At 33.6% G+C, this 20,860-nt stretch overlaps 3 protein-coding genes across 14 annotated transcripts in view; 2 read left to right on the top strand and 1 right to left on the bottom strand.

Annotated features, from left to right (window-relative positions):
• Window positions 1-20,860, bottom strand: part of LOC107994734 (flotillin-2) — a 115,763-nt gene that overhangs the window by 67,643 nt on the left and 27,260 nt on the right. The window lies entirely within an intron of this gene.
• LOC107994728 (glucose dehydrogenase [FAD, quinone]) lies at window positions 174-5,579 on the top strand. The gene is made up of 3 exons (XM_028665183.2): window positions 174-949; window positions 1,504-1,687; window positions 2,203-5,579. Exons 1-3 carry the CDS (start codon window positions 545-547, stop codon window positions 3,501-3,503), a joined length of 1,890 nt encoding a protein of 629 aa, XP_028520984.1. The 5' UTR covers window positions 174-544; the 3' UTR covers window positions 3,504-5,579.
• LOC107994733 (glucose dehydrogenase [FAD, quinone]) lies at window positions 8,901-14,927 on the top strand. 6 transcript variants are annotated; one of them, XM_062078593.1, is made up of 6 exons: window positions 8,901-9,339; window positions 9,674-10,030; window positions 10,885-11,127; window positions 11,425-11,738; window positions 11,959-13,399; window positions 14,411-14,927. In XM_062078593.1, the coding sequence occupies exons 3-5, from the start codon at window positions 10,990-10,992 to the stop codon at window positions 13,376-13,378; spliced, it is 1,872 nt and encodes a 623-aa protein (XP_061934577.1). In that variant the 5' UTR covers window positions 8,901-9,339; window positions 9,674-10,030; window positions 10,885-10,989; the 3' UTR covers window positions 13,379-13,399; window positions 14,411-14,927. The 6 variants fall into 6 exon arrangements, with proteins under 6 accessions (XP_061934577.1, XP_061934649.1, XP_061934685.1 ...); XM_062078665.1 differs by having other exon boundaries at window positions 9,674-9,832; window positions 11,959-14,927; XM_062078701.1 differs by having other exon boundaries at window positions 9,674-9,947; window positions 11,959-14,927.

Here is a 20,860-nt window from a genome sequence, read left to right as displayed (position 1 = left end):
TATCGAAAAATGTTACATCATGTGTACAGTTAACTTGCGATATGTAAAAGAACAAATGACGAGCGAAAATTTAATTTATTTAAACGTTATTTCTTCCATGATGTTAAATTAATAATTCTGTGCGATTAATATCTTTTCTCTTTTTTTTTTAAATTCACATCTGTTTGCAGATCGACACCGAGGCTGACACATGAAGCAAAGATTCAAATGAAATAATTCGATGGAACCGACATTCATAACGATTCAAATAGGAATTATTTGATTCGTTTGTCATTATCGTTTCGATCAACAATGGCATCGTCTAGTTCCATTATCGAAGATGCAAACCCTAGGTAAATCCAGGATATTCGATCATAGTAACTCACTTTATTGATAACAATGAAACCGATCCTTTACAAACTATCGTATATTCCTTGAAAAAAACAAATTTTTCGTGTTACCCAAAAATTTTCTGAACCAAAAATAAGAAAGAGGAATAACTCTGAAACTTGGAATCCCAAACACTAAGATCGGGAAAAAAAAAACAAATTCTAAGAAACGAAAGATGACGTTAATAAGCACAGCGACCCTGGCCGTCAAAACTGCCACTCTCCTCCTCGGGAAATTGGCCATAATACCGATCATCATAGCGGCCCTAGCTTATTACAATTACGATCTAATGGATCCCGAGAATCAACCGAAGGTGACCAAGAATTTAAGAAAGGAGTACGATTTCGTGGTGGTGGGTGGTGGCTCGGCCGGAAGCGTGGTTGTGAACAGGCTCACCGAGAATCCGGAATGGAGTGTGCTGTTGTTGGAGGCTGGAGGCCACGAAACCGAGATAACGGACGTCCCTATACTGTCCCTATACTTGCACAAGAGCAAACTGGATTGGAAATACAGGACGCAACCGCAGGATTCGGCTTGTCAGGCGATGGTCGATCGACGATGCTGTTGGACCAGAGGGAAGGTGAGGTATTAAAGATAAGAGATCGTGTTTTCAAAATTTGGAATTTTTTTTTCAAGGAAGCAATAAAAAAAAATGGTTTGCAAAAATTTGTTGAAGCGTACGATATTGTTCAAATAATTTTCTTCGAGAAATTGATTCTTTTTTCATTTTTCTCGCTTGTCACATAAATCAATCAGATTATTTATTGCTCGGTGATCGTCTTACTCGCGTCTATTGGAATGTAATCAGGATTCAGTGTCAAGTGAAAGTGTGAATAACCAGTTCCAAGGTTACCTCAACTTTCGTTTTTTTTTTTTTTTTTTTGATGAAAGAAAAAATGAATCAGCGAAAATGTATCTTAAGGATATATCGTTGTATGAATATTTATTCTCTATATATTTATTAAAAAGAAGATCAGATCAATTGTTTTATGTATATATATTTTTTTTGCTCGCAGTTATCGATAATTACATTCGTTTTTAAAAATTGTAAAATATACGAATTTTTATGCAAATGTAGGAAGTGAAAGAGGGCGAGAAGAAAAAAAAATTCTTTCTTAATTCTCAAAATTCCAGGTTTTGGGAGGTTCGAGTGTGCTGAACACGATGCTTTACATTCGAGGAAATCGACGAGATTTCGACCAATGGGAGAGCTTCGGCAATCCTGGTTGGGGTTACGACGATATACTTCATTATTTCAAAAAATCTCAAGACCAAAGAAATCCCTATTTAGCTCGTAACACTAAATATCACAGCACAGGTAAGCCAACTCTCCCTTTCCATTATATATTTTGAATCCCAATCAATCTCTAGCCAATTGAGAAACCTTAGAACGCTAGAACTATCAGAGATGAACAAAAATGAAATCCATAATATTTAATATATTAATATTTGATGTAAAAGTCATCTTATTTTTCAGAAAAATATTTAAAAAAAAAGAATAATAAAACCAATCATTTAGTGTAGTTCTAGTGTTGAGCACAATTAATCAAAAATACTTGGAATATAAAAAATTATAAAAGGAAAGAACACTATCTCTCTATCTATTTTGCATTAAAAAATTGCAGTCCCCGAATCTTTCTATCGTAAATTCTTTTTACCAATAACAAAAATGAGGAAAACTTGAGAAAATTCTAAATAATAAATTTGAAAGTATAAAAAGTACAAATACAAGAAATTGATTGGCTACGACGTATCGCATCTCCCCCTTACTCCCTTACCCCCTTACCAAAAAAAAGAAAAAGAAACTAAAAATTCGTCAAAATTTCCGAAAAGGAGGATACCTGACGGTACAAGACTCCCCGTACAACACGCCGTTGGGTATAGCCTTCCTCCAAGCTGGGGAGGAGATGGGCTACGATATACTGGACATAAACGGGGAGCAGCAGACGGGTTTCGCCCTGTACCAGTACACGATGAGGCGGGGGACGAGGTGCAGCGCGGCGAAGGCGTTCATCAGGCCCATCCAGCTTCGACGCAACTTCGACCTCTCGTTGTGGAGCCACGTGACCAGGATCCTGATAGACCCGCGCACGAAACGTGCACGCGGCGTGGAGTTCATCAGGGCGGGGCGGAGGGAGGTGGTGCTCGCGAGGAAGGAAGTGATATTATCGGCAGGCGCGATAAACTCGCCCCAATTGTTGATGCTGTCGGGCATCGGGCCGAGGCGCCACCTCGAGGAGCTCGGGATCCCGGTGATCCACGACTCGCCGGGCGTCGGCCAGAATCTGCAGGATCACATAGCCGTGGGCGGCATCATATTCCTCATAGATTATCCGATCAGCATAGTGCTCAACCGGATGGTGAACATCAACTCGGCCCTCAGATACGCCATCACCGAGGACGGGCCGTTGACGGCCAACGTCGGCCTCGAGACGGTCGGCTTCATCTCGACCAAGTACGCGAACAAGAGCGACGATTGGCCCGACATCGAGTTCATGCTCACCTCCTCCTCGGTCAACTCGGATGGCGGCACCCACGTGAAGAACGCGCACGGGTTGACGGACGAGTTCTACAAAGAGGTGTTCGAGAGCATAAACAGGCGCGACGTGTTCAGCGTGTTCCCCATGCTGCTCAGGCCCAGGTCGCGCGGTTTCGTGAAGCTGAGGTCGAGCGACCCCCTCGACTACCCCCTCATGTATCACAACTACCTCACCGACCCGTACGACATCGACGTGTTGAGGGAGGGGGTGAAGGCCGCCATCGCGTTCGGCCAGACGAGCAGCATGAAGAGGTTCGGCGCGAGGTTCCACAGCCACCCCGTCCCCAACTGCAAGCACATACCGTTGTACACGGACGAGTATTGGAACTGCGCGATACGCCAGTACACCATGACCATTTACCACATGAGCTGCACGGCCAAGATGGGGCCGCGGACCGACCCTATGGCCGTCGTCGATCCCGAGCTCAGGGTGTACGGGGTGAACGGGTTGAGGGTGATCGACGCGTCTATCATGCCCACCATCACCAGCGGAAATATAAACGCGCCTGTGATAATGATAGGCGAGAAGGGGGCGGATTTGGTTAAGGAGCAATGGTGGTACGGACGTGGTGGCAACGCCACCGTCTGGTCGTGATAGGCCGCTATGTGGAGATGGATTTTACGTATAGGGAGATATGATACACTTTTGTTGTTTCGAATTTAATTCAAAATGTCTTCTCAAGGATTGTGGATTTAATTTCAATCTTGTGAAATGTAATCGTTTAAGGAATTGTTTATTTATTCCTTGTAAAATTGTAATATAATATATATATTTGATAGTAGGATATTGATCGATTTGGAATTGATCTATAGTGAAGTTATTCCTCTTTTATTGTATGGAATAATTGAAACGAATGGAATTGTAATAAGAGAGAATTGAAAAGAATTGATGAGAGAATTATTGATTTTGCAAGCAATTGTGCTTGAACAACGTGAACTCGGCGTGAAATTTATGTAAACGTTACATAATAAAATAAGAGAAGAGAATGTTATTAAAAGGATCGGTAAGAAGTATATGCATGCTGTTTGTTGCTGTGTCTGCAAAGTTCTTGTACAATTTATATTGTGTATAAAACAAATTCAAACTGACAATATCAGTTAGTTCGTGCAAGAAAGTTTTGATGGTAAACCAATGGCAAAAAGTTGTCGCAATTTCTTTTTTTTTTTCAATTTTATAATCTTATGCTGTTACTTTCTCGTTCGACAAATGAAATATAGAAGGAAATAAAATTAATTCGAAATAAGCAGGCAGCCTGCCTTCATATTTCTCAAGAGAAAAATTCAACGGTAATTGCAACATTTTCGATGAATATTTGCTCGGTGAAATCGGGTCAATGGATTTTTATTATCGTTTATTATCACGATATAAATTTTCTTAATTAAAGTTGATATTAAGAAAAGTACCAAAAAATGGTATCGCGCCGATATTTGTAAATATTAAAGCTAAAATTAAAATACAATATTATAGTTTGAAAATATCACGTGCCAAGATTTATGCCAAATACGATCAAATTGAAAAAAAGAACATGAAACATTCTTTCTAATATCAAATCTTTGAATATAATCTTAACTTAGACTTTCGAGCATGTTGTTCAAGAATTGTATGTTCATGAATTGTACTTCTACAGTTGTAAACTTTTTTTATACATATATATATTTTTAAAAATGACTATTATGCTTGTACGTCATTATTTTCTACGAAAAAAGAAAAGAAAAATTGTAATATTATAATTTAACCCGTTCGTTATCAAAGAATAGTGCGTTTTGAAAGATCGTGTATTGTCATGGATACAATGGATCAGATTTGATGATCTACAGTGTGATGAACGCGGATTAGAATTGCGATTTTATGCGGTCAGAATTAAGGAATAGTTAATGAATTAAAAATTAAGAAAGAGCGAGTGTTAGTTACAAATGATATAAGGATAGAATAAATGTTAATTTCAATGAACGAAAAGAGACAAATGCGCTACTTGTGACCAAATAATTAACATATCATACATATATATATATATGTATGTATACTTTTCCTATATTTTAAACTTTTAAAATATTCGTTAATATTTATTTATTTATTATTTTATTTATGTTAGAAATTTAATTATATTGTTATAAATATATCTATTTATAATAACAATAATAATAATATTTAATTTTATTAAGTAGATTAATTCTTTATTTTTTACTACTTCGATTTATTGTAATAAAAAAAGATATTATTAGATTTTTATTAAAAAGAGATAAACTCGTTAAAAATTTTCCTTTTTTCCCCATCTAAACTATGAAACGAAAAATTGTAAAACGATATTGTGATTTCCACGTTCAAATTTTTTTTTTTTAGAAAATAAATCATCCATTTTAATTATCGAAGGATCGAAGAAATTTTAAACGAGAGAATGGCGGGAAAATTGGAGAAATCATAGATAAATATGTTACAAACCCTAGGGGAAACAATTTTCGATTAAAGACGTGTTATTTCTAGAGAGAATAATATATGTACGGCTTTCTCGTGATAAACAGATTGTTTTTATTGACTTTTTGTTGACTGTTGTTCAGCTATTTTCTATAAATAAATATTTTAATATTTCGTGTGAAATTCTATGTAATTACGAAAGTTGATAATTTATCGTGTAAAAATATTTTGAATGAAATAAACGTCACACCGAATAAATTTGTAGCCAATATTTCTTTTTCTTCTAATAACAATAATAAATATATTGCGTATCGATATCTTTAATAAAATTGCATATATACACATAATAAAATTTATTAGCAAATATATTTTTCTTTGTAAAAACCGATTCTCGAAATTTACGAGAAGACTCATTTTAAAAAGCCCGCCAAGAAGCGAACTTATGAACTGACCTAGTATAACATGGTGAATGGTTCTCGGTTTAAACTAGTTTGTAAAAAAATTGTAGACTAAAAAGAGAGAAAAGTCTCACGAAATCGATAATAATATATTCGTTTATCATATAATTATTCAAAAAATAAAAACAAGAAAATCGACGAAAAATTTTCTCGTTATTTGTATGTATATATATATATTATATATACCTTCTAAACGTCCTTGAACACATCGTGCTGATTCGTCTAGACGAATGAAAGTAAATTTCACGTGTGTATTCGTTATGTAACTTAACGCAACGATAATGAGAAATTTTCTCTGCCTCTCGATTTTTTAGATAAAATTTTTTCATGCTACTTCGTATATGAAATGTTGAAATAATGTCGTATACGTATATTTGATAAATCATGTTCACGATATTTTGTATTATTTTTTAAATATCTCTTGACTTTCTCCTCCATTTCTTTTTTCTCTCTCTTCTTTCTACATTATATTTTTTTTATCCATTTTAATATATTCTTTTGAACTGAAAATAATTGATGAAATAATTCGTAAGAGAAATGTGATGTATATGGTATTACAATGGTGAGATATATTTTCACGATTTAATTATTGAAAAATAATGTAACGACGATGGATATTCTACATTGACAAAAAAAATTTGAATTCATCATTGGACAAGAAATCAAGAAAGAATCGGACATATCTCTCTTGTCAATTTGTGCAAACTGTTTATAAAGAAAGTTATATAACTCGAAATCTTGCAAAATAAGTGTATTCCGCAATAAAAATAATTTCAACGAAATTTAAAAACGTACTTATATAACTGATCGTTTAAAAACAAAAACAAAAACAAAAAAAAAAGAAGAAAAAATATTTTTTAACGGAATATAAATAGAAAAAAGGCAAAATCATGAATTTCTCTCGAAAAATCTTGAAAAGTTACACCATCGGCAATTTCTCGAGTGATTAATGTAACAAGAAGCGAGATGGTAAGAATTTAAATATGGTTAATGTCATTAACAACGGCTAATTAAATCCTTTATCATCCTTTATAATTGTAATAATAAAGTCCATAGTGATTTACGTTCGTGAAAGTAGACTATGTGAAATCTACATACTTTATACAGCGACCTCTGAATAGTCAGGACATGCGCTACAAAATCATCTTTGTTAAAAATTCGGGAGTCATTCAATCCTTAAGTAGAACAGATTGAACTACTAAGGACTGATACGAACTAACACGAACTAGTACGAAGTAATACGAACGAGTTAACACGAATATTGAAATGAATTAATAGGAGATGAAACAAATTGAACGTGTAACTTATTACAATGATAATATAAAATTTATTTGTAATGCAAATATCTTGGAATCTTCTTCTTTTTTTTCGTGAGAAGAAAAAACATTATTTTCAAATGTTGATTTCAATAAAATATAAATTTAGAATTCATCGTCAAGTCGGTAATAAAAAAATAGTTAATCTACAAATTCAATATTTGCAATACGTCAGCAATTTATCTATTCTTTTTATAAATGCATCGCAGAAACCGATATTCATAATGTACGTGGATCAATTTTAAAAATTATTTGTTCATGCATTTTTATGAGCTTGAAATCCTTCGAAAATCCGTAAAATGCAAAATTAAAAATTATATAAAATAATCTTTGAACGATAAATATTAACTGTAAGGCTGGTAAAAAAATACTGTTTCTCTTTTTTGGAATCGATCACACACACTGAGACACTAAATTTTATAAAATATATTCATATATTCATAATAAGATGCGTGCTACATTGTAGACGATCTTTCTTAACCGATAAAGAAGTATTCTGAAATATCATCCATTCTTTCTAACACGACTTTTATCTTTTCTTTTTATTTATATTTTCACATTACGTTGTATATTGTATTTTGATAAACAAAATATATAAAAATCGTGTTAACGTAATTAATAAGATTATGAAATTTGAGAAATTTTTTAAATAAATAAAAATTTTCAAATTTTTAGATTTTTGAATATTTTTCGAATTAACTTTTTTTTTATGCATCATTATTCCTTAATTTCCTTTTCAAATCACGAGTTGTCAATCTTACAAAATTTACTTACAATTTTCTTATGTTTAAAAAACGATGAATTTACTAAACAAATCTAGAACACGCAGTCAGAGCGTGAAACTATTTGAGTAGAGGTATCCAAGAAAAGTAGTACACGTGTGAGTACGTTTCCGGAGTATACGCGTCGTCAAGTTGCTTTCGATTGTCATTTCAAAAGAAAAAAAATATCATTTAACATTTATAAAATACAACATCCATATATTACGATGAACTCTTTATATTTCCTGTATTTCTTAACTCTTTATATATTTTTATTTTAACAACAATGAGAAATCGTGATTTCACCGATCTAATTAATTATCTGATGAAATCGAAAAGATTGTAACACTTGATATGCAAAAAATGTATATCTTTATGGAATATTTTTTGCATAGTTTTTTTAAATAGCTTTATTTATTAAAAATTTCCTATTATTACTTAATTTTAATTTCAATAATTCTTTTAATAAAGAATTCTCTCTTTCTTGGAACACGAATCTATGAAATAAGAAAACTTTTATGCCGAGTAAAGAGGAATCTTTAGCTATTTTTTGATTCCGATTCTCGTAAAAGGATTGCTGAAAAAAAATAAATCAGTCATATATATTATATATATCATATATATCATAAATATTCTTAATTCCCTTCCTAATATTTTATAATTTCACAATGTTTAATTATTAAAAATTATTCGAAAAACAAATATTTAATATTTCTTGATTTATCATATTTTTGAAAAATTAAAAATTTACAAAAATCACAATCATAATTTTAAATCAGAACAAAGAGTAAGTATATAATTAGTCTCAAAAATTTTTCACCATTTAAAATAGTAATCAAACATCCAACCACACATCATCTTTTCTCGACCAATCACTTTATTCCAATTATTCTTATAATTAACTAACAAGAACTTAAGAACAATAAAAAAAAATCTAACTTCTCGATATAATCTCAACTTCCATTGCGCGCGAACAATCTCGAGAGCGCCATCCTGAGTCTATCGTGCGAATTAACGGCAGGATGATGATCTCTTTCACCGTAAATTTCGATCGAAGTCCAAGGTTAGAAGGAAATACGAAACGAAACAACAAGGAATCATAAACGATATATAGACAAATTATTCTCAAAAATAGTCAAAGTGAAGCGTGGATCGTGAAAAAAAAAGGAAAAGAGATGGGTGAAAGTATTGAAAACGGTTCGATAAACGAAAATCGAGCATGGCTGCCGCCATGAAAGCAAAGAGAAAGACAGGTCAGGCGCACGCCGAGACTTTTAATGTAAGCGCAATGCTCTCGTGCACGGTGGAATTCGGTTCCCTTTATGGCGGACGTTGGAACGGTTCCCATAATGACGCGGCGCCACTCGTGGAAATAACATTTTTCCCCCGAGGAAGTTTTGATAACTGGGAAGAGGCATCGAGGAAAATTGAACTGGGCTGATTGGGATCTCATTGTGGCTCGATGGATTATGGATATGGATAGGTAAGTAGAAAAAAAAAAGTAATTCCAACTATTTAATCCTTGTGTCGATACGAAGATTTTTTTTTCATTTGTGATTCTAATAATAAAATTCGATAGAGTTATTTAAACTTTGAATGTAATAATTCTAACAAATAACGATTAATCGTGTAATTTTTTCAAAATGATTTGAAAAAAAAAAAATAACCAAAAATTACACAACAATTTCTGATTTTAATAAACATACGAAATAAAAAATTATATATTTGAGAATAATTTGAAAAAAACTATCTTATCACGCGAGATTGTAAGATTGAATATACATCTTAACACAAGTCATTTTTCTTTTTGTTCGAAGCATCGAAGAATGAGGTAAAATGTTTAATGAAGATCCATCTCGCGATCTTATCATCCAGGAAGGAAGAAACGTAATGACAATTGACGAAGGAAGATGGTGAGAGAGGGAGAAAGAAGGAAAAGCACGAAGTTAGCGGTACAGAGGTCAAGACGAGGCTAGGTATTGAGAAAGACTGTACCTATTCGTCATTAATTTTCACTCTCGGCAATCAGTGCTGTGTTTTCTCGCTCTCATTTTCTACGATCAGCCACGCTGGTCCGCAAAAATTTTTTACGTACGTACGAAGATTGGAAAGATCGTGCAAACGGTTGTGAGACGAGGGAATAGGAAATTTGGTGGAAATCTGTTACATAGTCGGTAATGAAGTGAAATTCTAGTGTAATTCTTTCGTGCCTTTCTTTTTTTCACGTGTGATTCGACGAATAGTGATTTTTGTTATGAAAAATTTTGTCGCGTATTATTTTGTCGAGTGAGGTGTTTCGAATTTTTCTCGTTGTGAAAGAGAAAAAAAAAAGAAAGAAAGAAAATAATTTGGCATAAATTAATTAAGTTTTTTTATTCAATCATTTCGAATTATCGAAATTATCTAAATTATTTTTTTATCGATCAATATTCGAGATAGATGTTCAAAGAAAGTCAATTTCGAAATCAATTTGTTAATTTTGGATTAAATGTATAACTCTCAAATTAATACTTTCGTTAATAACAATTTTTGTATGTAATATTTATAATGTTATATATATATTTTTTTAATTATAAAATATATTAATTCGATGATTTGTATCGATTTAATTGCATCAATTATGAAACTAATATTTCATATTTACGTGTACATATATTTTTATTTTAATATATAATTATCATATAAATATTTACATAAAACATATATTAAACTGCTTATGAATATGTTAATATAAAATTATCATAACAATTTAATTAATTATCATAAAAAAAATAATATAATTAATCCATTTCTTTTCATTCATATTATGTGATATATGTAATATTTTTTCTTGTCATATTGACTTCGTAGAAAAAAAATATTAATTAATTTCATTATAATATATATACATTGATTTCAGTAGGATTTAATCAGATCGATTTCATTATTCAGATACTTGAACGCGTAGCTAGACATTTCGTATAAATTTTTCTTAAAAATTATAAAATATTAATAAATATTGATCATATAAAATTTCACTTCATTTTAGATTTGAACTTTTTAATATCGAGTTTGCCTTATCGAGTTTGGATCAGAGGCAATTGGATGCGTGCTTGACGAGGTGTTAATTAAAAAAAAAAAAAAAAAAAAAAAAATGGCAATAGGATTAACTACTTTATTCAGTGCTACATCGATTCTCGGATTTACTTTGATTCCCCTTGTAGCTATCGGTTTGACCATATACAAATACAATCAAGAGGATCCAGAATCTCATCCTTTCGATAGAGAACAGGTATGATTCAAATTTCTATCTTTATTAAATACACTCGAGTATTAATTGTATTAGTTAATCGAATCTCTTTAGAATTTAATTAAATCCAATCGATCTTTTACTCGAGAAATTCACGATCCATGTTACTCACGGTCGATAAAACAGATGAAACGGTCGATAAATAGATATTTATCATTTCCACTCGTATCTTTTCCAACAACTCTTCTCTCTTTTGAATCCTATGCAATTATTATTATTATTATTATTATTATACCACAATGCCAACCAATCAAAATTAATTTCTAATTTCCATTTCAGCTTCTACGAATGTACGATTTTATAGTGGTCGGCGGAGGAAGCGCCGGTGCGGTGATCGCATCGAGATTGTCAGAGGTATCCAATTGGACAGTGTTGCTGTTGGAGGCAGGTGGCGACGAGACTGAAATTTCCGATGTCCCTTTACTGGCTGGTTATATCCAGCTATCAGACATGGACTGGAAATATCAAACTTCACCGCCCACCTCATCGGCCTATTGCCTCGCAATGATCGGCGACAGATGCAACTGGCCACGAGGAAAAGTGCTCGGCGGGAGCAGCGTATTGAACGCCATGGTTTATGTCCGGGGTAATCGGTAATTCAGTAATTCGAATCTTCTTTCGACCGCACCGCTACGATAACCCGAAAAAATCAATACTCGACAAAATTATCCATTTCCCCCTTAAATAACCGCCACAAAATTCCTCTATTCACAAAATATACTCCTCACTCAAACGAAATATAATAAATCCGATTTTTCGTTTCTCCATTTCTGTATATATATATATATATCACACGAGTACAAATTATTCCAGCCGCGACTACGACAACTGGGCCAGACTGGGCAACACAGGTTGGAGTTACGAGGACGTGCTCCCATACTTCCTCAAGTCCGAGGACAACCGGAACCCGTACCTGGCCAGAACCCCGTACCACACAACGGGCGGTTACCTGACCGTCCAGGAATCCCCGTGGCGTAGCCCGTTATCGATCGCGTTCCTGCAGGCCGGCCAAGAGCTCGGCTACGCGAATCGGGACGTGAACGGAGCGTACCAGACGGGTTTCATGTTGAACCAGGCGACGATCCGCCGGGGCAGCCGTTGTTCCACGGCCAAGGCGTTCCTCAGGCCGGTCAAGAACAGGGAGAACCTTCACATAGCCATGAAAACGCACGCGTTGAGGGTGGTGTTCAACGAGGGGAAAAGGGCGACGGGCGTCGAGGTGCTGAGACACGGCAGCCACCGGTTGATACGAGCTAGGCGCGAGATCGTTCTCTCCGCGGGTGCGATCAACACCCCGCAACTGTTGATGCTGTCCGGCATAGGGCCCAAGGAGCACCTGGCCGAGTTCGGCATCCCCGTGATATCCGACCTCAGGGTCGGCGACCACCTTCAGGACCACGTGGGTCTGGGCGGGCTCACGTTCGTCGTGGACGAGCCGGTCAGCCTGAAGAAGGATCGTTTCCAGACGGTATCCGTGATGATGCAATACGTTCTGCACGAGAAGGGGCCGATGACCGACTCGGGAGTAGAGGGCGTCGCGTTCGTCAACACGAGGTACGCGGACAAGTCGGACGACTATCCGGACATCCAGTTCCATTTCCTTCCGAGCTCGATCAACTCGGACGGGGAGCAGATCAAGAAGATTCTCGGGCTGAGGGAGAGCGTGTACAACACGATGTACAAGCCGTTGACCGGGGCAGATACGTGGTCGATCCTCCCGCTCCTCCTCAGGCCGAAGAGCTCGGGTTGGGTACGATTGAAGAGCAGGAACCCGATGGTTTATCCGGACATAAATCCCAATTACTTCACGCGGAAGGAGGACGTGGACGTGCTGGTGGATGGCATACGGATAGCGATGAGATTGGCGAACACGACCGCTTTCAGGAGGTTCGGCTCGAGGCCGCACACGATCCGTATGCCCGGCTGCCACAGGTATCCGTTCGACACGTACGATTATTGGGAGTGCGCGATCAGGCATTTCACGTTCACCATCTATCATCCTGTGGGCACGTGCAAGATGGGGCCGAGGGGCGATCCCACGGCTGTCGTCGATCCAAGGCTCAGGGTGTACGGGGTGAAGGGGTTGAGGGTGGCGGACGGATCCATCATGCCGCAGATCGTGAGCGGGAATCCGAACGCGCCGATAATTATGATCGGCGAGAAGGCGAGCGATATGGTGAAGGAGGATTGGATGCGCTACGCGAGGGAGGGGAATGGATTCGTGAGAAGTTGACGAGTGTGTTCGTTCGATGCTGTGAGTTTTTTGGATTTTTTTAATTGTTTTCTTTTTATTCGTCTTTAAAGATTAATTTAAAAGAAACGAAAAAAAGGAGAAGGATTTGTTTTTTTTTCAATTCTGTAAGTGTGCTGTAAGTTCGTTTTATTTTAATTGTTTTTATTCTTTTTATTTGTCTTTAAAGAAACGAAAGAAAGAGAAAAAAAAGGAGAAGGATTTGTTTTTTTTTCAATTATCGTTTGAGCTCTGTGAGTGTGTTGTTTGTTTTATTTTAATTGTTTTTATTCTTTTTATTTGTCTTTAAAGAAAGAGAAAAAAAAGGAGAAGGATTTATTTTTTTTTTTTTTGAGTTCTGTGAGTGTGTTGTTCGTTTTATTTTAATTGTTTTTAATCTTTTTCTTTGTCTTTAAAGAAACGAAAGAAAGAGAAAAAAAAGGAGAAGGATTTATTATTTTTTTTTTTGAGTTCTGTGAGTGTAAGTTCGTTTTATTTTAATTGTTTTTAATCTTTTTATTCGTCTTTAAAGAATAATTTAAAAATAACGAAAAAAAGGAGAAGGATTTGTTTTTTTTCAAATATTATCGTTTGAGTTCTGTGAATGTATTATGAATGTGAATTTTTGAAATCCTTTTTAATCTTTTCACTTTGTCTTTAAAAAATAATTTAAAAGAGACGAAAGAAACGGAAGAAAGGATTCGTTTTTTCCCTAATACATGTTTGATTGTTCGTTTGAATTTTTTAATTGTTGCTGTCTTTAAAGAATAATGTAAAAGAGATAAAAGCGTCATATAATTATTATAGCTAAAAGTGGAAAGTTTGATAGTTAAATTTGCAGAGAAAATAGTAAAATTTTGAGAAAAATTCTTTGAAAAAAGGACGTTCCAAATATATATGTGTCTTTTCAATTTTTGTTTATTATTGTTAAAGAATAATATATAAAAGATTTAAATTTAAATTTAGCTTTGAAACGAAGACGTTCAATTTTATTTATTGCAGCTAGCGTGAAAAGTTTGATATTTAAATTTGCAGGTAAGAGAAGCAAATTTTCAAGAATAGAAGATAGCGAACGATCTAATAATTTATTAAAATCATTAATTTTTAAAAAAAATCGTTCGAATTATTTTCGAAACAATTTCGAATAGTTCCCTCGAAAAACGAGACGATACCCCATCGATCTGTTTATCTCTCGAGGGAAACTCTTTTTTTTTTTATGTTGAACAAACATTGCGGAGAGCAACGAGTAATACGTACGTAATCCGACTTAACTTTCAAGCACGACTTGCAAGGAAGTGTCAAACACACTTTCACGTTTACCGACGAGCTGTGAAAAAACTTGGTATTGAAAGTTATTTAACATCGAATCGTCACTTGTATCTCGTCAAAGATACATTACGTGAACGATGGAATAAGAACACTTATACTTCAAACAAATCAGAACACCTTGATATTCAAATCCGTTATGTATTTTGCGTGTAAATTATTTTTGTAACAATGTAACAAAAGATCTATTTATATGTGTATATAATATAATTTATACGAATTTAAATGTGTCATTATTTATTACAATTCCTGTATCAATAATTGATCTATTTGTGAAGAAATGCGAAGGAAATTTCTTTTTTTTTTTTTTCTTTTATTTTAGATCGAGTCACGGTATAATCGCGATGTAAAAGTGTCGCTATTTGTATCGCGACATTCTCTATTTATGTCATTTTATTTATATCGAAATAGAATAAAAACAGCGCGTTTTTAAATAAAGTCTCCTCCTCGTCACTTCGATTCTATGAACGCTTAAACGTTAAACGTCAAATGTTAAACGAGAGAAAAATCTGGAAAATGGAAAGTTTATTTAGCAAATTCTTCTCTATCTCGGCAGAGATTCCTAAATTTCTAAATTTCCAACGATCTAGATTCAAAAAATTTTTGGAATAATTACGTTCGAAATTTTACGATTACGAAATTTAGTATAAGACGTAAAAAGTTAATTAAAATAATAAATTCTAAATTCACTTTCACACGTGTCTTAATTTCTGAATATCTATTACCATCTACTACTTCTTTCATTAATTGCGATTTAACGAATTCAGTGTATGATAACCGCACGATTTCTTCTTACGATCGATGATAACAATCCATACTTGGGAATAATTTTCCAACAACGCTTTCACGTTACACACTTCGATAAATTCAATAATAAAAATCTTTAACGATGCTTCGAGATCTTCGAGTGTCGATTATACGTAGAAACAACGAATAAAAAAAGATCGTTTCGTGGTAGACGTTGATAAGGGCAAAAAAAAAAAAAGAAACATTTCTTGAAAAATTTCATGACGCGACCGTATGCGTCAATCGCCGTCCAATCGCGGTGACAGTCTCGCTCTCTTTCTATCTCCATCTCTCCGTCTTGCTTCATCCAACGCGAACACCGATGTATCATCACAGCTCAACAAACAAGAGATATTTTACGACAACTTTTATCAGTCACAAGAATTTTTATATACTATCGTATAAAAAAATTCAATTATTACGAAAAATTTTAATGAAAACTTATGTAAAGCAATATATTAAACAGTTATATATATACATATATATATATATATATATATATATATATATATATATATACATAATAATTAGATAATTTATTTTTCGTTTAAAACAAATTTCAAATCAAATCTCTTGTGTTTCGTATACAATTTCCTTTGGAAGTATTTTTTTTACTATTCGATGATAGAGCATTAAATATTTTATAATTATATAAAATTTTGCTTCATCTTGAATCATTATGAAACGAAATTACGAAATTATCTAAAGAAACGAAAATATTATTCTCCGCGAAGATATTAATGACTGTCAAATTAAAAAAAAAGCGAATATACATGTATATATATTTAATAATTTTCGTTGGGCGATGAATACTTTGTCGCGTGTAGAAATCAACGATAAGGAACGATCTTAGGATCTTTTCGTGGGAGAAGAGGAGAGCGTGGAAGACGAACTCGGAAGAGCGTGGATCGCGGGCGGACTTTCACGAACGAATCACCATTTTACGTAAGAGGTTGTGCGCCAAATGCATTACAGGATACCGATTTCTCATTTCCGCTTCCCCGTTCCCTGGACCGCGCGTTGAATTAAATTAAGGATTCATTAGCCTCGACGAACGTTGTTGATTAAGTACGCATTTGGGGAAATAAGGGTTTCGAAAGGTTTTCTCTTCTATCTATAGATTGGTGGTTTTAACGTTGCCTAGCTCAAAGAGATGGCAAACATTTGTTTTAGAAATTCTTTTTCGTAAAAATTTTCTCTGAAAATGTTTCTCACTTTTCTTTGGAAATTCTTTCTCTATGACTTCGAGATGATACAAGTTAAATTACGCGCTTAAAAAGATCGTAAACAATTTTCGGAAATTGTATCTTAATTGTATCTTCGAAAATTATTCTAAAGCCTGATTCACACTTGGATATATTGTCTCTCTTTTTTGGAAAATGTTTCTCGATGATTGTTAAGCCTGATACACACTAGGAAAAATTATAAACTTTTCTGGAAATTGTATCTTAACGTTTGAAAATTATTCTAAAGTCTGATACACATTTAAGATGATCATTAAGCCTGATTTACACTATAAAAAATTATAAACTTTCTTGGAAATTGTATCTTAACGTTTGAAAATGATTCTAAAGTCTGATACACATTTAAGATGATCGTTAAGCCTGATTTACACTATAAAACATTATAAACTTTTCTGGAAATTATATTTTAACGTTTGAAAATTATTCTAAAGCTTGATACACACTTGGATATTGTCTCTCTTTTTTGGAAAATGTTTCTTGATGATCGTTAAGCCTGATACACACTAGGAAAAATTATAAACTTTCCTGGAAATTGTATCTTAACGTTTGAAAATGATTCTAAAGCCTGATACACGTTTGGGAGATATTTCTTGATGATTTTAAGATAATTGTTAATCCTGACACGCAATTAGAAGATATTTCTTGATGACTATAAGATGATTGTTAAGCCTGATACACACTTGGAAATTTGAAAAAATATTTGTAAAGTTTATTGCTACACTTTGAAACCATTTTTTTTCAAATGAATAAGTTATTTGTAAAATTCAAATAAACGCAATGTATTCATTCAGATGATTCTTCCGCTTACTTTCACCGATCCAGTTGAAATTTGCGTGCGTAAAAAATTGATATCCTCCATCTAAAACGAATCTCCGTAACAATGCTGAAGCAACAACAATACTGAATAGTCAGTAGACAGTAGCAGTCTTTGCTATCTCCTTGATAGTGAAATCGTTTCTTCTCCCATTATTCGATCTCGTTTTACAATCTCGCGGTTCATAAATCTTGATTCCCCCGAGATTTCGCTAATAAAATCCAGACCATTTTGAAGAAATTGGAGGCGAGAAGACAATGCGAGATCCAACGAACTGGATGAATCGTTCTCAATGAACCAAGATCTTCAAACGATATTCTTTGAATTAATGCAGTGAAAAGATTGATCCATGCCTTATTTTCAATTAATCGTGACGTAAGTACTCGTAGAAAAACAGGAATACAGGATATAGGGGAAAATATATCATTCTCGATTTTCTCGATTTCCTTTTCTCTCTTCGATTCATATATATATATATATATACACACAAAAAAAATGTTCAAGTTCTTTTTCTCCTTTTTACCAAAAATAAAAGTTTAATTTAATAATAAAGAAATTCGATTCGTGCGCTTCTATCGAATATAGAAATTCGCGTATTTTCTTTTCCTTATTAAAAATGCAAAATATTTAATTTAAAAATAAAAAAAAATTCAAATCGTTTATCATAAAAATATACAAAACAAAGTTACACACGGTTCATACCTCGTTTCCAAGAGTTAAATTTCTTCCAATGAAATGGAAAGAATTTTCGCAGCAAGAGTTTTTATCCGTATTCCCTGGACGAAAAGATTCCACTCTCTATATATACGTTATTCGTTTCACAAACACCGTGAAATACCGCGAGAGGAGGCGGAAAAATCGGAAGAGGGACGAGAGAAGTTGGGCGAGTTTCACGAATTCCCCGTGAGGAACGCATCGAGGGGAAAAGCGGGCGGTGAAAGTCGGCCCGTGGCCGTATTGCAATTGTATTCATTTGTATTTTCGATTCGAGCCGGTTACAAGCCACCACGCAGGGAATATTTTACAAAGAGATAATATAATAATAAAAGAAAGCGTTCATCAGTCGGTGGAGAACGCGCAAAGTCGAAAAGCTTTCTTGAAAGCTCCGCCGCTTTTTCCAACGTTTCATATCTCCGTGCGGTGCAAATGTTTCGAGAAATTTGAGAAATTCGCGCGAATGTAAGTTTTGAAGAAGGATTTAAACCGTCTCCGACTTATCCAACTCTCTCGTTTCATTAGAGAATTATTTTTAGAATTTATAATTGTGCAATGTCGAGAGTTTCTAAACAATCCTCATTTCATTTTATGGATATTAATTAAATACCAGTAAAATATCAAATGGTTAGGCGTTTGTACATTTTGCATACGTGTATCGAATTATATATTTTTTAATAATCACCTAAGAATCCCATTCAAACGGTTAATAATATATTTATACAAATTTTATTGTCGTATGAGATTAATTAAATTATGTTTTTTTTTTTCGTTCATTTATAGCAGCATATTATTCAATCTTTTACAGGGTGATAAAAGAATCGATTAAAATCGATGAAAAAAAATGAAAAAAAAATGTTAATAAACATCTCGTGTCGTGTAATTATATTATAGAGGGGGAAAAAAAATCGAAGAAAAATTATTACAAAATTTTCCTCGATTGTTTTTCTCCGCTTCTCTCGTAGCGTAATCGCCATCGTAATCTCGAAGAAAACTAGTTGGAGATCTCTCCTTATGACACAAACCCGAACAAGTAGAGAACCGGATTCATGGTGTGCGTAATTGATAATTGATCGTTCACGCGTAATACTTTGCGTGCAATTAGAAAGCAACACGTATGAAGCCACTAATAACACGTTTATATTAATAATAATAACCGGAAGTTAATTGGTGGCTAGCTTCAATTTTACGATAGCTTTCATTTTTAAGTTTATTAATATTCATATTCACATTGACACGTGGCCATTTATCATGCTATCTTTTTCTTCCTCCTTATCGATATCTTTTTTAATTTAAATTTATTTATCGTGTTATTAATTAAATCAAATTTAATTTAATCTAAATAGAACAGATACTTTTTTATTTTTTTGAGTTTTCAAAAAGTTTGAAAAGAAAGTTTAATCTACTTAACACGATCTGACCTGATTTCGTTCACGTAAGAGATTCCACATTTTATTTTTTATGTTTAGAAAAATTTTGTTTTGAAAGTTTCAAGATAATTTAAATATCGATTTAAAATTCCAAGATAAAATTCAATGAGAAAATTTCAACGGAACGTTAATGGTAGTGACTAATTTTATAGGTTATGTGATCGCACTTTTCGAATACACATTCGTACATTCGAGCACGTGTATTTTGAAAAGAAATTTATTCATATAAATTAGGTAACGGACAAATCTTATTTATATCGCTTCGTTAAAATGTTTTAGACGTTTATTTCACTATTTATCAGTTTTATCAATTCATTTATGAAAACATTTTGCACATAATTTATTTTATATAATGAATATTTTGCTTGTTAATAACCGAGAAATCATCGCAATTAATTTAAAAAAAAAAGAGGAGAAAATTTTGATATTGCATAGATAGAATTCTTCACTTATTTATTAAATCACTTCATTTCACGAAATATAAACAATATACCCGATCGATGTAGCAACGAGATAGAAAAAAAGAATAAAGAATTTCACACGAACAATACCTGTTATGTATACACATATGCGCGCGCATATTGTACAAATCATGTAATCGAATCGTGTGTAATCGATGCCAAGAAACATCGATCAAATCGAGAAACAAGATGGACGTCGTTTCACGAACGATACTTGACCACGTTTGCGATGGCTTTGGTTATGTTACGTACTTTGCCATGTTTCCAGACCAGTGGCTCGATCCCACGCTCGACAACAGATTTATAACGCGCGATTTAATATTTACAGTTAATTACACTATCGGGTGGCCGTTTCAGAAAAAAGAATCTTTGTTTTAGCAAAAGATTCTCGATCCATTTCAAAAAAGAGATTGATTTTTCAGAATTTTGAGTTTCGAGATTTTGATAGAAAGGAACGATTGTTTGATTTCAACGTTAATTCAGTTTTAAGCTTTTTTAAAATTTGTTTTTTAAACACGGTTAAAGGTTTCAAAATGAATTGCGCGAACATTACACGCCTCGATACAAGATGAATTTTATTAAAATTTTATTGATCGAATTATAAAACTTTTGTAAAATAATTGACGAGAATAATCAATGAGAAATATCTAAAATCGATGATACTCTTTTCTCCAATGTCAAATTGAATCAAGGGCGGTCCAATAATAAAA

This window comes from Apis cerana, linkage group LG1 (genome assembly GCF_029169275.1).
Source record: "Apis cerana isolate GH-2021 linkage group LG1, AcerK_1.0, whole genome shotgun sequence".
Classification (NCBI taxonomy): Eukaryota; Metazoa; Arthropoda; class Insecta; order Hymenoptera; family Apidae; genus Apis; species Apis cerana.
Note: the sequence above shows the minus strand (reverse complement) of the source record. Positions and strands in the feature narration are given on the sequence as shown.

What these genes read in the sequence shown, in the direction of transcription:
- LOC107994728 (XM_028665183.2), top strand. Translation starts at nt 545, where the DNA reads ATGACGTTAATAAGCACAGCGACCCTGGCCGTCAAAACTGCCACTCTC. An exon ending in GCTGTTGGACCAGAGGGAAG is followed by an intron (nt 950 to 1,503) that starts GTGAGGTATTAA and finishes TCAAAATTCCAG; the next exon opens with GTTTTGGGAGGTTCGAGTGT. An exon ending in CACTAAATATCACAGCACAG is followed by an intron (nt 1,688 to 2,202) that starts GTAAGCCAACTC and finishes ATTTCCGAAAAG; the next exon opens with GAGGATACCTGACGGTACAA.
- LOC107994733 (XM_062078665.1), top strand. Translation starts at nt 10,990, where the DNA reads ATGGCAATAGGATTAACTACTTTATTCAGTGCTACATCGATTCTCGGA. An exon ending in ATCCTTTCGATAGAGAACAG is followed by an intron (nt 11,128 to 11,424) that starts GTATGATTCAAA and finishes TTTCCATTTCAG; the next exon opens with CTTCTACGAATGTACGATTT. An exon ending in GTTTATGTCCGGGGTAATCG is followed by an intron (nt 11,739 to 11,958) that starts GTAATTCAGTAA and finishes AAATTATTCCAG; the next exon opens with CCGCGACTACGACAACTGGG.